The sequence below is a fragment of the Gasterosteus aculeatus genome, chromosome 9 (genome assembly GCF_964276395.1).
Source record: "Gasterosteus aculeatus chromosome 9, fGasAcu3.hap1.1, whole genome shotgun sequence".
NCBI lineage: Eukaryota > Metazoa > Chordata > Actinopteri > Perciformes > Gasterosteidae > Gasterosteus > Gasterosteus aculeatus.
This window is the reverse complement of record NC_135696.1, coordinates 17,231,882-17,248,526: the sequence shown is the minus strand read 5'-3', so window position 1 is coordinate 17,248,526 and position 16,645 is coordinate 17,231,882. Positions and strand designations below refer to the sequence as shown.

The window sequence follows — 16,645 nt, the reverse complement described above, 5'->3', positions numbered from 1 at the left end:
AAAGGTATTTTTAAGGGGTTTAGTTGGGACTTAGCTGGTGAATACAAGTCTCTGTTCTAAACAAACTTATTTTGATGAAACCACGGATGCAGATAATCCTTTAATAGTAATTCAATAACATTAATCCTAAACCCGCTAACCCGATAAACACACATTATCGTATATTCCCAGCCAGCCTCACCAAAGTTAACCTATTTAACAGATGGGCTCTTCTCTCCCACAGTCAGCGGGGAGAAGGACATTGACTTCCCCAAACACTTGGTTCCTCCTGACCCTTGACCCTCTGACCCCCAGGTTAGAAGTAAGAGTGGCGGAGGCATAGAAGTTTAACCCCCTGCCGTCGGGGAACAGGTCGGGAGCGCCCGCTCATCAGGCTCCACACAATCAATAACATAATCTGAGAAACGAGGGAACCAGTTGGACGCTTTGTTGCTCTGGAGATGGGAAGGGGGGAAAAAACAGCAAATTGATCGGTTACTTGTGTATGTTTTGTTTTCGCATATACATTGTCGGGGGAAAGTAGAGTCTGATGTTTGAATTGCTAAAAAGTGGTTTATATCCGTCTGCGGGTTTCTTCTCTGCCACCGCCGGTGACGCTTTGATGGATCGGACGCAGGCCGCGTAGCATGAGAGGGAGGTGGGAGAACTGCCGAGGAATGCGATGCAACCAGGAGGACAAGAACCCTTTCCCCATCGTTCTCCTCACAGTCGGACGCACACCCTGCCGTGCAGTTAAACAGGCACGCAAGGTTCAAGATCAGTCCAAATCAAAGTGTTTTGCTTCCCCTCCAGTGGCCCTTTACGTCCCCGCCAACGCGCTCCAGTTCAGAGGACAATATCACGCTGTATGTTCTTTGAAAAGTTACTATCCTGTGAGACGTAGAGAAAACACTGCAACACCAACTGGCACTTAATTCTGCTTCTCCCTATTGCTGCCAACTATGCAGCCAGAGAGGAGGAGGAGCAGGCGGCGGGGTGTGTTGTGTTGGAGGAGGTTGGAGGTCGAGGGGGACTTCCTGACAGGAAGTGAAGTCTAGCTGAGAGGGGAGGGGGGAAATCAGACAGGAGACTCCTTAAAAAATGGAGTGGCTTTTAATTTGGCTCCCGGCCGGTTTGACTGAGCCGGCTCGGGACCGGAGGGCCCCGAGTGGCACGACCCGGCTGGTTATTTATACCCAACGTATAATCGCCCCCCCTCCTCCAATAAACGAGTATCCCTGACGGAGCCCCTCTGCGTCTGACAGGCACCGTTAATGTAATGTTTTCTTACCTGACAGTTCCCAAGTTCTAAGGCCTTGGAATGTATTCTTATGTTTCTCCCCCCGCTAGCCCCTCTCAGCCGTCCCGCTGATACAGTTGTACCCTGGCTCCTTTTGCTCGGATCTGGAGTGGAAATACACCTCCCTGCATTTTTGACCCGGTGGAGCCGAAGCTCAAATCGCAGCTCGTGATTTACTGTCATTCATCCTCGTACCTCTGGGACAAAGTCCTACTATAACAACCATTTACATTCCATATCTTTTGGGTGTTAAGATGGCGGCTAGTTGGCATCGTCACACCAGGTTTGTTGATGGACACGTTCATATTTGACATGTTGTTCTATGTGAATATGATCCTTTAGGGTTCCATTGACGTTTACAATTAGGGCACTCGCGGTCTCCCCTCAAGTCATTTCAGGTACGGGTAAATAGCCAAAGCAAGATAGTGTTGGATTCATACCATATGGAGACATCTGGCATAGGTTGGCTTCAACATATTTTCCGGGGGGGGGGGTCGAGATCCCTGACCACAATGGACTGCTACTTTCTGATTGAATATGTGGCTGCATAAAAACTATATGACTAAGGGGGGAAAAAAAAGATTATCTAATGATAATTGTTAGAGTTGGCCCACTCTGTCTTTATTCACCGTATCCTCACTCCTGCAAACGGGATGCAGATTTTCAATCAATTTGCCCGTGTGCACTTAGCTTCTCGACCCGTGCACGCTGCATTCATATTGCCAGTGCAGCAGCTGGCATATGGCTCTATATATGGAGTTACTTTAGAAAATGGTTTAAGTAAAAACCAGTTCTACATAAATGCGTTGATTCTGTTGATTTGTGAGCCATTGGTGAGAGCAGGATCGATCTTTTCTTCGTTGGTCTCATCTTAGCCTTTGAGATGACGAGGAAACATCAGGATCAATTTCTAGCCATTTTGTTTTGGCACCAATAAAACGATAATCTGGAATGAAAGCGGAATTCACGAGGCTAGCTTTCTACTGGCATATTGGGAACCAGTCTGTACGGCAGAACTACGCTGTTTGTCTTGTTGCAAAGTTATGCAAAATACTATAGCGTGTACTTTAAAGTGAAGACCCACAGTTGTTGAGCAAAACCGGGAAAAAATGGACGGCAAAATGAGGTATCGACTGCGGCTCGCCACAACGGTTCCATGTCCACACTATTTCAGGGGGGAAGGAAGTTCTTTGTAACAGAGGTCACCATGTCACACCGACGCGACCCGGCGGCTCGATGCCAAATGGCTCCGCCCTGTGTTTTTTTTTTTTTTTTTTTTGGGCCTTTGGGACCTTAAAATCGGTCCCACTCGGAAGTGAAGCAGCTGCGCAGGATCTTGTTTTTCACTCCGCTTGACTGTAAAAGTGTGAGTTTAATAAGGTCTTTGAGACGCTGCAGCATAAATATTTTGACATCAGCACAGGTTCCCTCAGTCGTGGGATCGCTCACGCAAACACCGATGTGAGTGTGTGTTTTTCTTTAGGCAGATGGCGTCTGAACGCACACGTGTGGACTGTTGAGAGCGGGAGTAGACGCACCGGGTCGCAGTGGTTCATGCACACAGAGCAGCATGAACAAACAGCACACTACTCAACTTCTGCTCTAATCAGCCAGAAGGACAGTAATGAATAAGCTCGCAGCGGAAAGAAATCTTTTGTTTTTGTTTTTTTCTTCTCCAACATTTGATTTGAAAAATGTCAAGATATGTCAGTGGTCGTATGAACTTGAAATTTATGGTAGTTAATGACCACAGAATTATTCTAATTTGCCTTTTTATTTATATAGGTATTTTTATACATTTCTGCTATATATTAAAATAAGAAGAAAACCGGTAGCTGTCAGCCTCTTTTAGTTTGACATTAGTGTTCACGCTCTGGTCTTAAGTTATGTTCCCGTCAGCAAATACTGGTGATTATGAGTGATGCCACCAAAAAGCCCGACCGAGGTATTTATTATTCCGGGAGAGTCGAGGCGTTTCTTTCTTCAGCGGTGGAAAGTGTTTTCCTTGTGTTGTGGCGGGCCTGATGTTTCTTTGCTCTGGAGGTCTGCGTTTCCTCACTAGTGGTAACGGTATATTTAGATGTTGATTATGGATAATCAGCTGTAATGACTGAAGCGCATGGCGCGCGTGTTTAGACTCAGCGCCGTCGTCGTGGAACTACAGACCAAACAGGGCCGTCTCATGGGCTTCACATTGAGACGGGGGCAACGTAGCCCCTCCCGGCTGTATTAAACGCAGTCAACATTTTCCGATCAGGATCAAAGCGCCAGCCTCCGTCTCTCCTTCCTACCATCCGTTAGGAGGTCGGGTTAAAGGGGAGAGGTCACAAATGGCTGCTTGTATCCTCTCATCAGGAGCGCTGTGGTCATAAAAGCTGTGACACCGCTGACCAGGGCATCCAAAATCCAATATTCTATCACTGAGCTGTCTCAGTTTCCTTTTTGTCACCGTGAGATGTCCCTCAGATCAGGGTCATTGCCTTTTTAATTCAACTAGAGGAGCTATTTCTTAGCCCTTAATGACGCCATTAGTCTTGCTATCACCTTTTGTCTGTGTCCACTAAAGGCCGTTGGCCTCTACGCTGTTCGTCAAACCCAATTTAGAACCGAGCTGCAGTTTTGCCATTCCAATTTTAAGTTTTGCTTGAAATTGTAGGACCCCAATGTTAAATTCCCATGTATTTTCAAGAAATCCAATGAAGGACATTCTGTCACTTTGCGCTCTGGTTCTCCCAGAGAGGACGACTCTATTTACAGCCTCGCTTCCTGTCGTCATGTTTATTTGAAACCCAGAAAGCGCAGTCTGGCCCGGTCTGGTATATCCCCGCGGCGCTCATGGTTAATGTCCTTCAACTGCAGTCCGTGGCCTCAACCAGAAGGCCCCAAGGCCGCCTCTCGCACACTTCCTCTCCGGCAAGCCTCAGCCGCGAGGCCCTCTGCCAGGCCTCGAGCTGCGCAGCCCTGTTTCCACTCCCCGCGCCCCGACTTTTATTCCACCTCTTTTATTTGGAATGTATCGTAAACACGGTCAGCGACAATCTGGTCCTTCAGGACGTAAAGCGGTTTTGAAACAAGGTCAAATGTCGGCTCGCTGTTGTTGTTGTTGTTGCTGCTGCGTGCGACAACCGGGTGACGTTCCGCAGCGCGGTCCCTCTCGGCCCGCCGCGTGATTGGTTCCGATGCGTTGTGCTAAAAGAGAACAACGGCATGGCTTCCGAAAATCATCACGTGTGTGTGTGTTTGTGTGTGTGTGCGCACAAAATCCGTAGAATGTGTCGTAGAAGTCTCGGTAAGTCGATCCTTCCTTCCTCCTCGGTCGCGCTGGTGTCCCCGTGGGCGCTCTCGGTTTACTGAAAGGCCAGTCGCTGCGTAAACACGCCGTTTCCTCGATCAGCCCGGCAGATGATGACAGCAAAGTTTTTGCTTGGATACACGTACGCTTAGCGTGGCTTTCACCATACGGGGTTTTGCAACTGAATTCAATTCCCTTAATGTAGATTTGTTTTTCTGCATCAAGAAGGCTTTTAATAAAAGCTGAATAATGTGGATTGTATGAACATTTTATTTTTTAGATTAGTTGGGTAGTTTAGGGCTTTAACCTGAGGTTTTTCACGCATATTTTCTCCCATCTCCCCAGAGAGGAAGCGGGGGGGGAAAGCGCTGTAAGGTTCAGACAGGCCTCATGACCTTGTTGCTTTATTATTCTTTTGACGGTTGTGTCGAAGGTGTTGAAGTATTGAACAGAACTTGAGAGACTGTGACCGCTGAGTTTGCCTTCCATCGGTGTCCCTTCAGAATGGAGGATTCAAAGTCGCATGCGGCGGCGGTTGGATTGTTTAGACTGACACCTGGAACCATAACGCAAGTCAAAGAGGAGGAAATTTGTGTATTTACTCGTGATGAATGGAATCTCAACACTGCTCCTTCACTGCTTTCCACTAGATCGCCAGCTGATTATGCTGACAAAATCAGTCAGTGAGGCCTTTTTGGATGATGTTTCGTTTGACATTCGGGACCTTTAGTGGCAGGAAAGCTTACAGACGGAGCGTAAACCACTGAGTCACCAAGATGTACCTCCATAATTGTGTTTCTACAGAGTCCAGTTACATCTGTTTTATAGTTTGAAGAGGTTTTGAATAGAGTTTAACCAACTAATTGATGAATCATTAAATATTCTGCACCAATTATAAATCTTGTAAGTCAATATTCAAGCGGAATGCAAAACATGCTTTAGTCTGTTTTATGAAATTGTAAGCAGAACATCTTTGGGGTTTAGACTGTTGTTCAATACAAGGAAATGATCATTTTCTGAAACTATGGGACGGCAATCTGACTCTGGCAGAAAATAACTGGCAGCTTTGAAACTAGGCTCCCATCACATGTCAGAGTGGTTTTCTTAAGATATCTACCTGAAATCTACCATGTTTTGACTCCACATTAATGTAATCTGCATCTCTGTGATCAGAGATTCACTTGACCGTGTGCAAAGTGTAGTCTGTGTAAACCGCTAATGTTGTTTCAGTGCTGTCGGTGATATTTTGGGATTCTTTTGCAGGAATGGCAGAACTCCATCCAGAAGAACGCAGGCCTCGCCTTCATCGAGTTGGTCAACGAAGGCAGGTGGGTAACTCTGACACGCTAAGTGCTGTCCTCTCTCCTCCACTATCTCACCAACCGCTACCCACCAGCCACTTTCCAATTTCACCATTCCTGCATCACGTCACAGCCCCTCAAGCCCCCCCGCACCTTCTCTTCCCAAGATCCCTGAGGCCCATGTGATAGGGTGGCTATTCAAGCTCCCGGACAACAATCAATGAACGGGGGGGTTGTTAGAAGAGATTGGGAGAGGATGGACGGCCCTTGAGTTCAAAGCTCCATTCGATACGAGCTCATCCCTCAGGGATTTGGGGAAAGGAGGGAGGTAAAAGGTGACGGGGGCCCTGATCGCTGGTACCTCGGTGACGCTTAGGAAATTGCTCTTGATTAGTCGGTTTATGCCTTTCTGGTTGGGCCTTTATCTGCCCGGAATCATCTCTTCTATCTGCTGCTACTTTTTGGGGGGGGGGGGGTTTGTCTGTTTTTTTTCAATTATCCTGACGAATGAGCCGCCTCATCTCTTCCCATCAAGACTCTCTCGTTCCCACATGAGTTCCTCTTCTTAGTCTTAAACTCATCCATTTCACACTTAGAGGGCCACACTTCCATTATTGGTGCTGTCCTTTTAGAATCGGCAGAGGCTAATCCCTGGTAATACCTGATGATAAGTTCTATTGGCACGCACACTTTTACAGCCGTAACTCAAGTCTGGCTCATTAGTGAAAGTTCTGTATGCAAATGTGTTTCTGGTCTTTTTGTGGGACTCAAACGGCCGTTTATACATGACCACAACATGGTTAGTTGAAATACTACCATTTCCAACTGGTCATCATTTTATATGATGATTAAATCCAGATGTTATGTACACCCTGACTGGGTTTTTCTGTGGAAAGTTCTTCCAACGTGATATCCGCTGGATAAAACAGGGTTTTGGGGCTAAAAACATGGAATGGTCTTTTCCCAAAAAAAGCATTGAAAGCCAATTTAAAAAAAAACATGTTTAATGAATCACCACAAAATGTTTTTTGTTTTTTGTGGTGATTCATTAAACACGATCAGCATCATATGGAAGTGAAAACTGGCTGTCGTTAGTTCAATTGATTATATCATTATGAGTTCAACATGTATATCACAATGTATAATTATAGGTGTTTATAGTTTTTCTTTACTCTTTGGTAAGTCTGTTTTTCAAAGAGGTATTAAATGTTATCATATGTGGTAGTCTGCGACTGTTTTATTTCCATAACGTCCTCGGAGCGGTCTTCTCTGTCCACATGTACTGCACAGCGCGCCATAAAGAAGGGCAGTAGCGGGGTTATTGATAGCGGGGCCTCGACAGGGCCAGAGAGGCCGCAGAGGCCCCGGCACCTCCGCTCCCCTGCTGCCCTGTGCTGAAACAGCAGGCTTAGGTTACAGCCATCCCCATGTCCATAAACCCCCCCCCCCCCCACTCTCCCCCTCCCCCTCTGGTCTGTTATTGTTCCACTTTGCACAATCGTGACCTTTAGGGCTGCAGAGAGGTTTCTTAGACCTAGACACACACACACGCAACGTGCGTGTTTCACCCACACTGATAAGAAGAGGGAGGTGGACTACATATGTTGCAACACGAGGAGAGAGCCTCCCTCTTGTCAGATGCATATCATTAACAAATCAATTAGCACCTGCTCCACAGTTAAAGGGGTCTATCTGGTTTGGTTTTTGTTTCCAAATTAGATTTTCTGCTTACTTTGCACGGCTCCTTAAGGCGTTTTATGGCTATTACATGCCTGTCCTTTCTCTCGGTTACCAGATATCATAGTGTTAAACAGATGTTTTAAATATTCCGAAACCCACAATCTGGCATTTTTCCCTTCTATGAAGAAACTTGCGAATACCTGATCATTTATTTTTTACAGTAACAATTCTAAATCCATAATGTTCTGCTCCCCCTAGGCTGCTGAGCCACACCATGAAGGACCACTTGGTCCGTGTGGCCAATGAAGCCGAGTTCATCCTCAGCCGACAGAGAGCCGAAGACATCCATAAACATGCAGAGTTTGAGGTAAGAAGATGCACTGCGCTGGTAGTCAATTTCTCATCATTTCTCATCATTTCTCATCATGCACGCAAACTAAATTGTCTTTAGGTGTGGACACATTTTGAGGTCCACCCAAAACCAAATGGCATTTGATATGTTGGATTGCAGACTGCTGGAGCACGTTGTGACCCAAACAAGTAGGGCTGCGTGTGCCAGCTGACAGATCTGTTCAGTGTTTTTCAACCAAAGTGTCTAAGACCTGTTTTGCCACACTCTCTCATACGGAGAGTTTCAAAGATGTATCAATAAAGAAAAATGACAGATTTAAACTTTAATTGTAGGTTGGAAGAATGAATGATGATAAGGCGGGTGACGGATTACAGTACAGACTTTTTTTCTTTCTTTTTTTTTTTCTCTACCAAGAAAGAAATGTTGAACAAACACTATCCGTCATACCACATTTCCTCCTGTGAGATCTCATGGAAGAGAACACGAGGCTTTCTAAGCTCGGACAACGAAGTCCCGTTGTAGCTTTAAGCCCGTTGCACAAAGACTAAGCCTGATTGATCGAAATGTTTGATAGTTTGAAACTCCTACTGAACGCTTTGTCAGTGAATACATTCAATGAAAGCTAGTTGATTCGTCCTCGTGTCTCACCGTTAACTGCAGGTTTTCCCCACAAAGCCCCGCCCCTTCTCAGCACAAACGTTGCCATTCAGCTGCCGTGCCAACTCCATTCTGACCCATGGGCACCGTTAGTGGTCTCCCAGTCCAGCTCTGAAACCCTCCCCCCCCCCCCCCCCCCACACACACACCCCTCCTTGCACTCCTGCTTTCTAGATCTCACCAAAATCATTTCCTGATGAAACCCTGCCCACTATTCTCCCGCTGGGCGTGACAGGAATCCTCCCCCTTCCCTCACTCGTTTCTCAAGAACCCGGCAGCACTAAAATCTGCAGACAGACCCGAGAGGTGCTGACCTGAAGGGCTGACTGTGTGTAAACCCGCCGCCAATAAACCAAAGACACATCTCTGTGACATAAAGGGGGTAAAGTGAAATCCCTCAAGTGTGCTGAAAGTCAATCCGTGGGGTGGGGGCACAACTCCTGCAGAACAAAGTCTTGTCTTGGCTGTCGGCCATTTTCACACACGATCTGACGTGATCTCAACTCGGCACTACCAACACCGACCCGGTGGAGCATGATTTGATTCCAGCAGGTCGTTTCATCAATAATGCGCGCTCCGTGGAAAAGGGCCGCGGCGTTTGTGGTCCTGCATAAGCATGCGTGCGTACAGCATGCAGCGGCAGCACGAGTGAAACGTGGCTCCGGAGTGCGTTGCCTGACTGGCAGGCAGACTTGGCAGCAAGTCTGCACGATACAAATGATCCCTGCTCTGCCTCGTACGCTTCTCGATTTGTCAAACTCCCAGGCATTGGTCCCAGACTCCCAGCATGCCGCACGCATTACGCTGTCCAGCGTGAAAACCGACAGTGTAGGCCTTTTTATTTTTTTATTTTTTTGTGCTTTAGCGGATTTCTCCTCGCTGAATCTTCCGTGCAAGTGTTACTAAAAGAAAGCGACACGTTAACACGTGACAATAAGCTGTTTCACTGTCTGAATTACAGTCTGATAATTCCATGAGCCTTGAATAAATGTACACTTATTTATCTGATTACCAATATGAATGAAAACATGACATGAAACGTCTTTGAGGCTTATTTGTTAACACGGGAATCGAGTATGCAAGATCTTGCTTTCTAGTGCCATGTTTAAAATCTATTGAAGAGACTGGTCTTATAGGGGTTCAATACCGTGTGAAGCATCAAGGGCTCAGGGACGGTCGAATCCGAATGAAGCGCCGCTATCACTTCCACTAAACATCACCCGATTGCCGGCGCGCACACACAACAAACGCAAAGCTCTAACTTTAGTTTAGTTCTATTTTGGCGTCGCTATTGGGAACTCACCCTCTCCCCCCGCAGTCTCCCCGCCGTCCTTAATCAGATAGCCGGCGCAGCTCGTCCCAAACTCGCTTTCACAATTGAATTCCCCCGTTTAAATGCAGTTGCTCCTCTGTGACCTCTGGGAAGAAGTGAAGCCCTGATAAGTCTTGCTCTGATATTGCCGTATTGATTTTCGCCTCCACACAAGCTCTGCCTGAGCCTGCCAGAGCCGAGGGTTTCATTTTGCACTGCCACAATAAAAATAACAGGCCAATGAAACATCCCCCCCCTGAGAGCGGGGGCGGCGGATTTTGAAATCATTTTCAGCTATTTCACGTTTTTTTTTTTTTTTTAAACGATGTCCCCTTTCGTATTGTGTTGCGGTGACACTAAAGCCTGGTTATTATTTTGTGAGAAATAAACCCTCAAAGCAGACTTCCACAACGACCCGCCTGTGATATCATTGCGTTACGCTGGAAGTGTGCAGGTTTGCCGAGTCATTGCCAGAACATGATCCGCCTCGCCGAGCCGTTGTGCATTTTAAGAGCTGGCGCTTTAGTTCCACAGCAATACCAAGAGCCCCAGAGAGGAGAATGATTAAATACATAAAAACAAATTTATGTTTGCTCCTTGTCAGAGTTCATATCCTTTAGAGGGCGGCGATTGAGGGTTTAGATACCCGTTTGCCTCAGAGACATAACATATGCTTTCTCTCTCTCTCTTTCTCACTCGCACGGCCTCTCTGTGGGACACAATTGAGTTATCTTTGTCCCTGGGAGTAAGTTATTACAGTGGGCGTGGGGTGAAACAGATGAAGATAACTAGGGGGGAAATCCAATTACCTTTTAGGGTTCTCTATCTAAAAGGATCCTTAATGTGGAGGAGATCCACGGATCGGATGCTGCCGCCCGGCACAGTAAATGATAGACTCTGATATCTTGCAGAGGAGCACGAAGGAGATAGAAAGGAGGGAGAGAAATCGAACTCCCTCTTTTTATGGGGTTGTTCATTAGGGATGAAATGTGGTGGGCTCAGGGGCACAAGGGCAGATAAGAAGGTCCAGATAGGGAAGCGTGAGCAAGACTCGAGTCGTTTCTATTCCGTCTTACCGTTCCCTTTCTGCTCAGTCTTTTTTCATACATCCCCCCCCCCCCCCCCCCTTGATTCATCCTCTGCTGTTTATGTGGAGTGATCGAATTGACTGTGGGGGAGATACTGTGAAAGCCAGACGATAGCAGCTAATTAGTGCTCGCCGTCATTCTCCTTCCTCTGCTGAGCGTGTGAGCGATCTGGTGCCTTTCCCCACATTGATGGCATTAGCATTGAGCTGACGCTCGTTATGTTGTGTCATCATAGCAGGGAGGGGCCGGGCGAGGACGCACTCTAATCGTGCGTCGTAATGTAATTGCCATGTGCTTTTGTTAGATCCAGCCCGGCGCTGACTTATTACGGTGCATCGAAATCTATATATTCATAAATAAATAAATGAAACCAGCAGACGGATTACAATGTTGGTTGCACAAAAACCTGAGATTTAAGTTACTGCTACAAAAGCAATCTGCCCATCAAATGTTTCTCAGACACACACACACACACACACACACACACACACACACACACACACACACACACACACACACACACACACACACAAAGAGCCCGCAGGCTGTGTGTTACACCACATCATTCACAGCAGTCTGACTGATAGCTGCCACCAGCTGCAGCCGGCTGTCATGTAGTTGTCGCAACTGTAATGTAGCATGTCAGCAGGGCCGGAAGCCCGGGAAACCCCATTATGGGCAAAACTTCTGTGGAGAGAATGAATTGTGATGGTGTTTTTGCCACTAGAATATGGATGAAAGCGGAAAAAATCGTCCGGACCGGACATCGGTCGCTCTCGTAAAACACAACTCAGACTTTGTCGGCTAAACGCGTAGCGCGTTGGTTCATTCAGCGTGGCCGTCTGCTTTCTCGGTAGATTCCTTAATTATTATTATTTTTTTACCGTTTCACTGAAGCCACCAGGTGATAGAAGGAGTTCTGGGTATGAGAGTAGTCTCAGTCCCACTGACTTCACCATGTGTCCTCCGGTACCTCCTCAGCAGCTTCCAGCTACCTCACCGAATTATGACTCACGCTCTTCTTTTCAGCAGCAAATGTTCTCATCAACAGCTGAAGGTTGATCTCTGAGTAAAAGTCGGTTTCAATGGCGCAGAGCCGAGCCGTTGTGGCTTTTACTATTTAAGGAGACACTTTCAAGTGTGTTTGCTGCTTTGGTTTCATATTGTTGATAAAAGAAACATTTTAAATTCAATCTGCGTTCAGCGTACAGCCATTTGCTGTAATCGTGTTTTCAGGGAAGCTGGAGAGAGAGAGAGAGCTTGTATTTCTCATCTGGTCGCGTCCTCTCTTCATTTGAGTATTTTTCACCTCCAGACGACAGTGCGATTTTTCTTGCGGCGTGACCTTGAAGGCCGAGCTGGAGTCATCGTGAAAAGATGGCGGCAACGCAGACTGATGTGGCGTGAGGAAGGCGCTGTTTTGCAGAGACAAGAGGTTTCTGAGCAGCGGAGATGAAGAGGCTGCCAGTTGAGCGTGGTGACCAGTCCATTAAACATCTGCCACAGACTGAGGGGAGGAGGAGGAGGAGGAGGAGGAGGAGGAGAGAGATACTTTGATAAGTGTTGCGCCGGCGTTAACCTTGATGGCTGCTAGCAATGCGCCGGTGCCAGCAGAGAGGGATCTGTTTCAACCGGATTAGATTATTCCCCCCCCCCGTGTTCCAAGAGAAGAGGGGGAAAAAAAAATCAATACTTTGCAGCGCGGCACGACAGCAGCATCATTTCAGAATTGAAGTGGCTGTCAGGCATTGTCATTTGGTGACTTTTGTTCGCCATTGTACTTTTAAGCCCTCATTTTTCTCCCCCTCCTTCCCCTTTCACTCGTTCTTGCCGAGCCCATTGTCTGAATTCCCCCCGGCGACGTTTTATGTTGCAATTCGAAAACTAGAGGCCAAGAGATCAAGTGCGAGGGAATCTCTTTGAAACCAATTGGTGGGCTTGTTCAGCATCTACTTTGTTTTTTTCCCGACCCCCGTCCTGCTTTCTCATATCCCCGCCTTGTCTCCCTGGACCTCCATTGTGATCCAGGAGGAATTTATTTGTAGTATATTTGCATTCTTTGATGCAAGACAAGGACAAGCCCCGATGTCTCGCCTTCCTCTGGACAGTTTCTCGGCCCGTTTGTAAATGAAACCCTCCGGGAGGGCTTGTCGACGGATGTGAGAAATTGGAGCTTCTTGCAGAGCGATGGCTCAGCCTCAGAGAGTGCGTAGCGCCCAAGTGCCACCGGTGTCAAGAGATTGCAAATCAAGCGCTTTAATAACGCCTCTGCTGGTGTTTCTTCTTCCCGTTTCCCCGGCAGAACCCAGAGAGCCCGGTTCTGTCAGAAAACGGCACGTAACCTTTTCTGTCAGCCTAATTGATAAACCCGGCGCTGATATCTTGTAATGAGCCTCCGTTCGCCAGCCTGTTATACTATTTAACCCTCGCAACCCGGGGAGGGAGAGGAAGGGGGGGCGGGGGCGAGCCGAGGCATCATCTGACAACAACTACAGCATTTAGATGAGGCCGACACCACCCGGCTCCTCCACGCCGGCCATTTGTAGAATCATCACCATTGGCAGTGATAACCGCAATGACAACTTTCAAAATAACGCACCAAATGCGCCTCGTTCTCCGTCTGCGCGCGTCGCCGTCTCCTTCAATTTTCCCGGAGGATCGCTGTAACCTTCCCCGCCACGGGCCCGCTTCCTCCGACGCGCATCCACATGTTATTCACTTGGACCGTTGATGAATTGCGCGAGACACGGCTCAGTGTAATTGACTCGATTAATGCCAGCCATTATCATCCTCGTCCTCAGCGAGCTGTCTTCCCTCGCGCCGGGCGACCCTGTCAGCCGGGCCGTGTAATGGAAGGCACCGCCCGTGATTACGGTGTCGCAAGTCATAACGGTCTCCGTGCCGGCGAGTCGTGCCCCGGTGCCCCGGTGGCTGTCTGGGTAGGAAGTCAGCCATCCCCCTTTTCCTCAGCTGCACTCTTAACTGGGTAAATGGAAGCGCTTGTCTCCCAGTGGGTCTTTTGATGGTGATTTTCTTGTCAAAATATGCACACTGACCGCTTTAGTCACTCAGACTAGAAAAAAAGAAAAAAAAGACTTATAGGAACAGATTCTTTTAATTTACTTCATATGTTTCTTCAATATTCCACGAGAAGAAAGAAAAAGCAGTTTGTTTGAAAATACCCCAAAAAGCTGCTTTCTAGTTTATGTGCTCCTTTATGTGCTTTGTAGGACGGTGCCAACTGGTAGATTGGGTTATTCGCTCCAACCCTTGTAATAACATAACATAATAAGTCCTCCATAATACGCCTGCGTACTCGCTGACCTCACATCTACGGCATGACCCCGGGCATTAACAGTGACTCGTCTTTGCCTCTCGAGAGCGAACGCGGCGTCGGCTTTTAATGGCGCTTTCGGTTGTTGTTTCAGAGGCGAGTCTGTGAATTTGGGCCTTTTCTGCTGGAGTCGACTTTGGCTTCGCTTGTGAGAAAATCCCATTACGGCATGGAGGGTTTGGGTGTTTGGGCAGGCTCGACACACAGGTGATGAAGTGTTTGTTTATGGTTACGAGTCTGAACGCAGCGCTGTGGATTAGTGCTGCAGACTTTACAGCATGTCTCAGACGGGGGCAGATGGAAATGCACTTTATGGGCTTATTAATATCTGTTTAAAGGACGGAAATCCACAATACCATTTAGTTTGGCCAATTTGATCCTTTTTTATAATTTTATACTTTATACAAATTGTTTCTCTTTTTCTAGATTAACAATTTCTTTTAAAGTATAACAATATTTAAATGCTCGGCCTAACCCGGTTCACAGTATTTTAAACCCGGTTCTTATTCCCTTCCTCTGGTCCAGCTTTCCCCTTGTCCCAGTTCCTGCTTGCCTTCAGTAGCACTGATCAAGATTAATGGACATGCAACACGCGCACACACACACACACACACACACACACACACACACACACACACACACACTAGGAAAGCAAAGCCAAGCTTTCTCTGGTTGAAAATTTGAAACCTTTTACTGAAATTTGCCGTTCTGCCTTTATTTTTCCGTTTCCCGGGTCATCGTGCTGGAAGGTCAAGGCCCACATTAATGCCACACAAAGAGACACAGATTGATAATTAAGGCCCAGTGGCCTGCAGGAAGGCCCCTCTAATTTGATTTATACCTATAGATTTTCTGTCGGATATGAAATGTTGTCGTTCAAATTGAAGAGGAGGACCCATTATAAAGCGCTTTGGTAACTTTGGGCAAGCAGGTTGCCGTTGTTCAGTAATGCATCTGGGCTGATGCCGATGACTTAGTCAAAGGTTAATTTGATAAGGCAATGAGTAAAAACCCAAAGGTGCATTAATAACGGGCTTCTGTTCTTGATGCCGCAGCTTCAGTGGCCGTTATGGGAACACGAAGAGGGAAATATAAGCCTGATGATGGGCGTGGCTAGCTGGGAATACAACATGTTTTGCCTTTTCCCCCATTTTCTAATGCTCACTTTTGTTTTACTTTTTCCGTCGCCGCCGAGTTCAAAGGCCCGTTCTGATAACAAATTCCGACAGAGAAAAATGTCCTCCCTGTGCATTGTGGGTATGGTGTGATTCGGTGTGCCGCGGGGGCATTAGTGACTACGTGTCCACTGTTATTAATCAACATGACACGGGGACAGAAATGACCCCCGTGCTTTTCATTTGGTTCCACTCAGAGTGGAGTTTCTATGCGCGTCCGTCTTCTACTTTCCTGTAGAACCTGTGTTTTCGCCACATGCGTTCCACCAGATACTCTCACAAATCCTAATTGTTGTATAATTTTGTCTCTTGACACGCTCGTGATCCCTTCTCTTGCAGAATGTGTAATGCACCTCTTCTTCTCTTTGGTTCTCAGTCGGCCTGTGCTCAGTACGCGGCGGAGAAGCGAGACGAGGAGAAAATGTGCGACCACTTGATCCGAGCGGCCAAGTACCGCGATCACATGACCGCCACACAGCTCATCCAGAAGATAGTCAACATCCTGACCGACAAACATGGCGCCTGGGGCAGCTCTTCCAAGAGGTGAGAACACGTGAGACAGCTGAAGCATTCTGGGAGTTGTTACATTGTCGTCATCTCTTCAGGTTTTACATTTTTTACTGAAATATTATGAAATTTTGTGTTAAGGTGAGAAAAACTGCTGTAGGTTTTCTGTTGGCTTCATTCACAGACACACACACACACACAATGCATTTTATTTACATTTTTTATTTAATCCTTGTACATGACAAATCATTTAATTCCGTATTTTATCACAATTATGTTTTGTTGTCCACATGCTAGGACACTTTAGAGACCCCAAGTTGGCCTCCCTGAGAAAGCTTTAATCGAGAGGAGGCACCTGTTTAGTTTCTTTCATTAACCGCGTCGTTTCCCTCAGCCTTGAAATGATTCAAACCTCCTGTAATGTTTTTAATCTCATCATAATCTTTCTCGTCCCCCAATGCTCCCGGCTTTGATGCAATTAGATTTGCAAAGGTGAAATCGCCAGCTGTGGGCTGAATGATGCATTGACTGGAGAGAGACATGAAAGCCATTTAAACAGCCCGGCTCCCATTAAGACCGGAGGGAACCCGATCCTCCGTGTTTGTTTCGCCGAATAGGCGGCGGAATCCAAAGCAGCTATTCCCTAATGACGGCTGTTTGTGCAGGTA

The 16,645-nt window shown here is 47.0% G+C and overlaps 1 protein-coding gene across 8 annotated transcripts in view; it reads left to right on the top strand.

Moving 5' to 3' along the window:
* lrba (LPS-responsive vesicle trafficking, beach and anchor containing) overlaps positions 1–16,645 on the top strand; it is a 147,404-nt gene that overhangs the window by 53,869 nt on the left and 76,890 nt on the right. For all 8 annotated transcript variants that reach the window (XM_040187221.2, XM_078109148.1, XM_078109146.1 and 5 more), the window contains 3 exons: positions 5,835–5,899; positions 7,811–7,919; positions 15,847–16,013. In XM_040187221.2, coding sequence (XP_040043155.2) covers positions 5,835–5,899; positions 7,811–7,919; positions 15,847–16,013 — 341 coding nt within the window. The remainder of the gene's footprint in view (positions 1–5,834; positions 5,900–7,810; positions 7,920–15,846; positions 16,014–16,645) is intronic.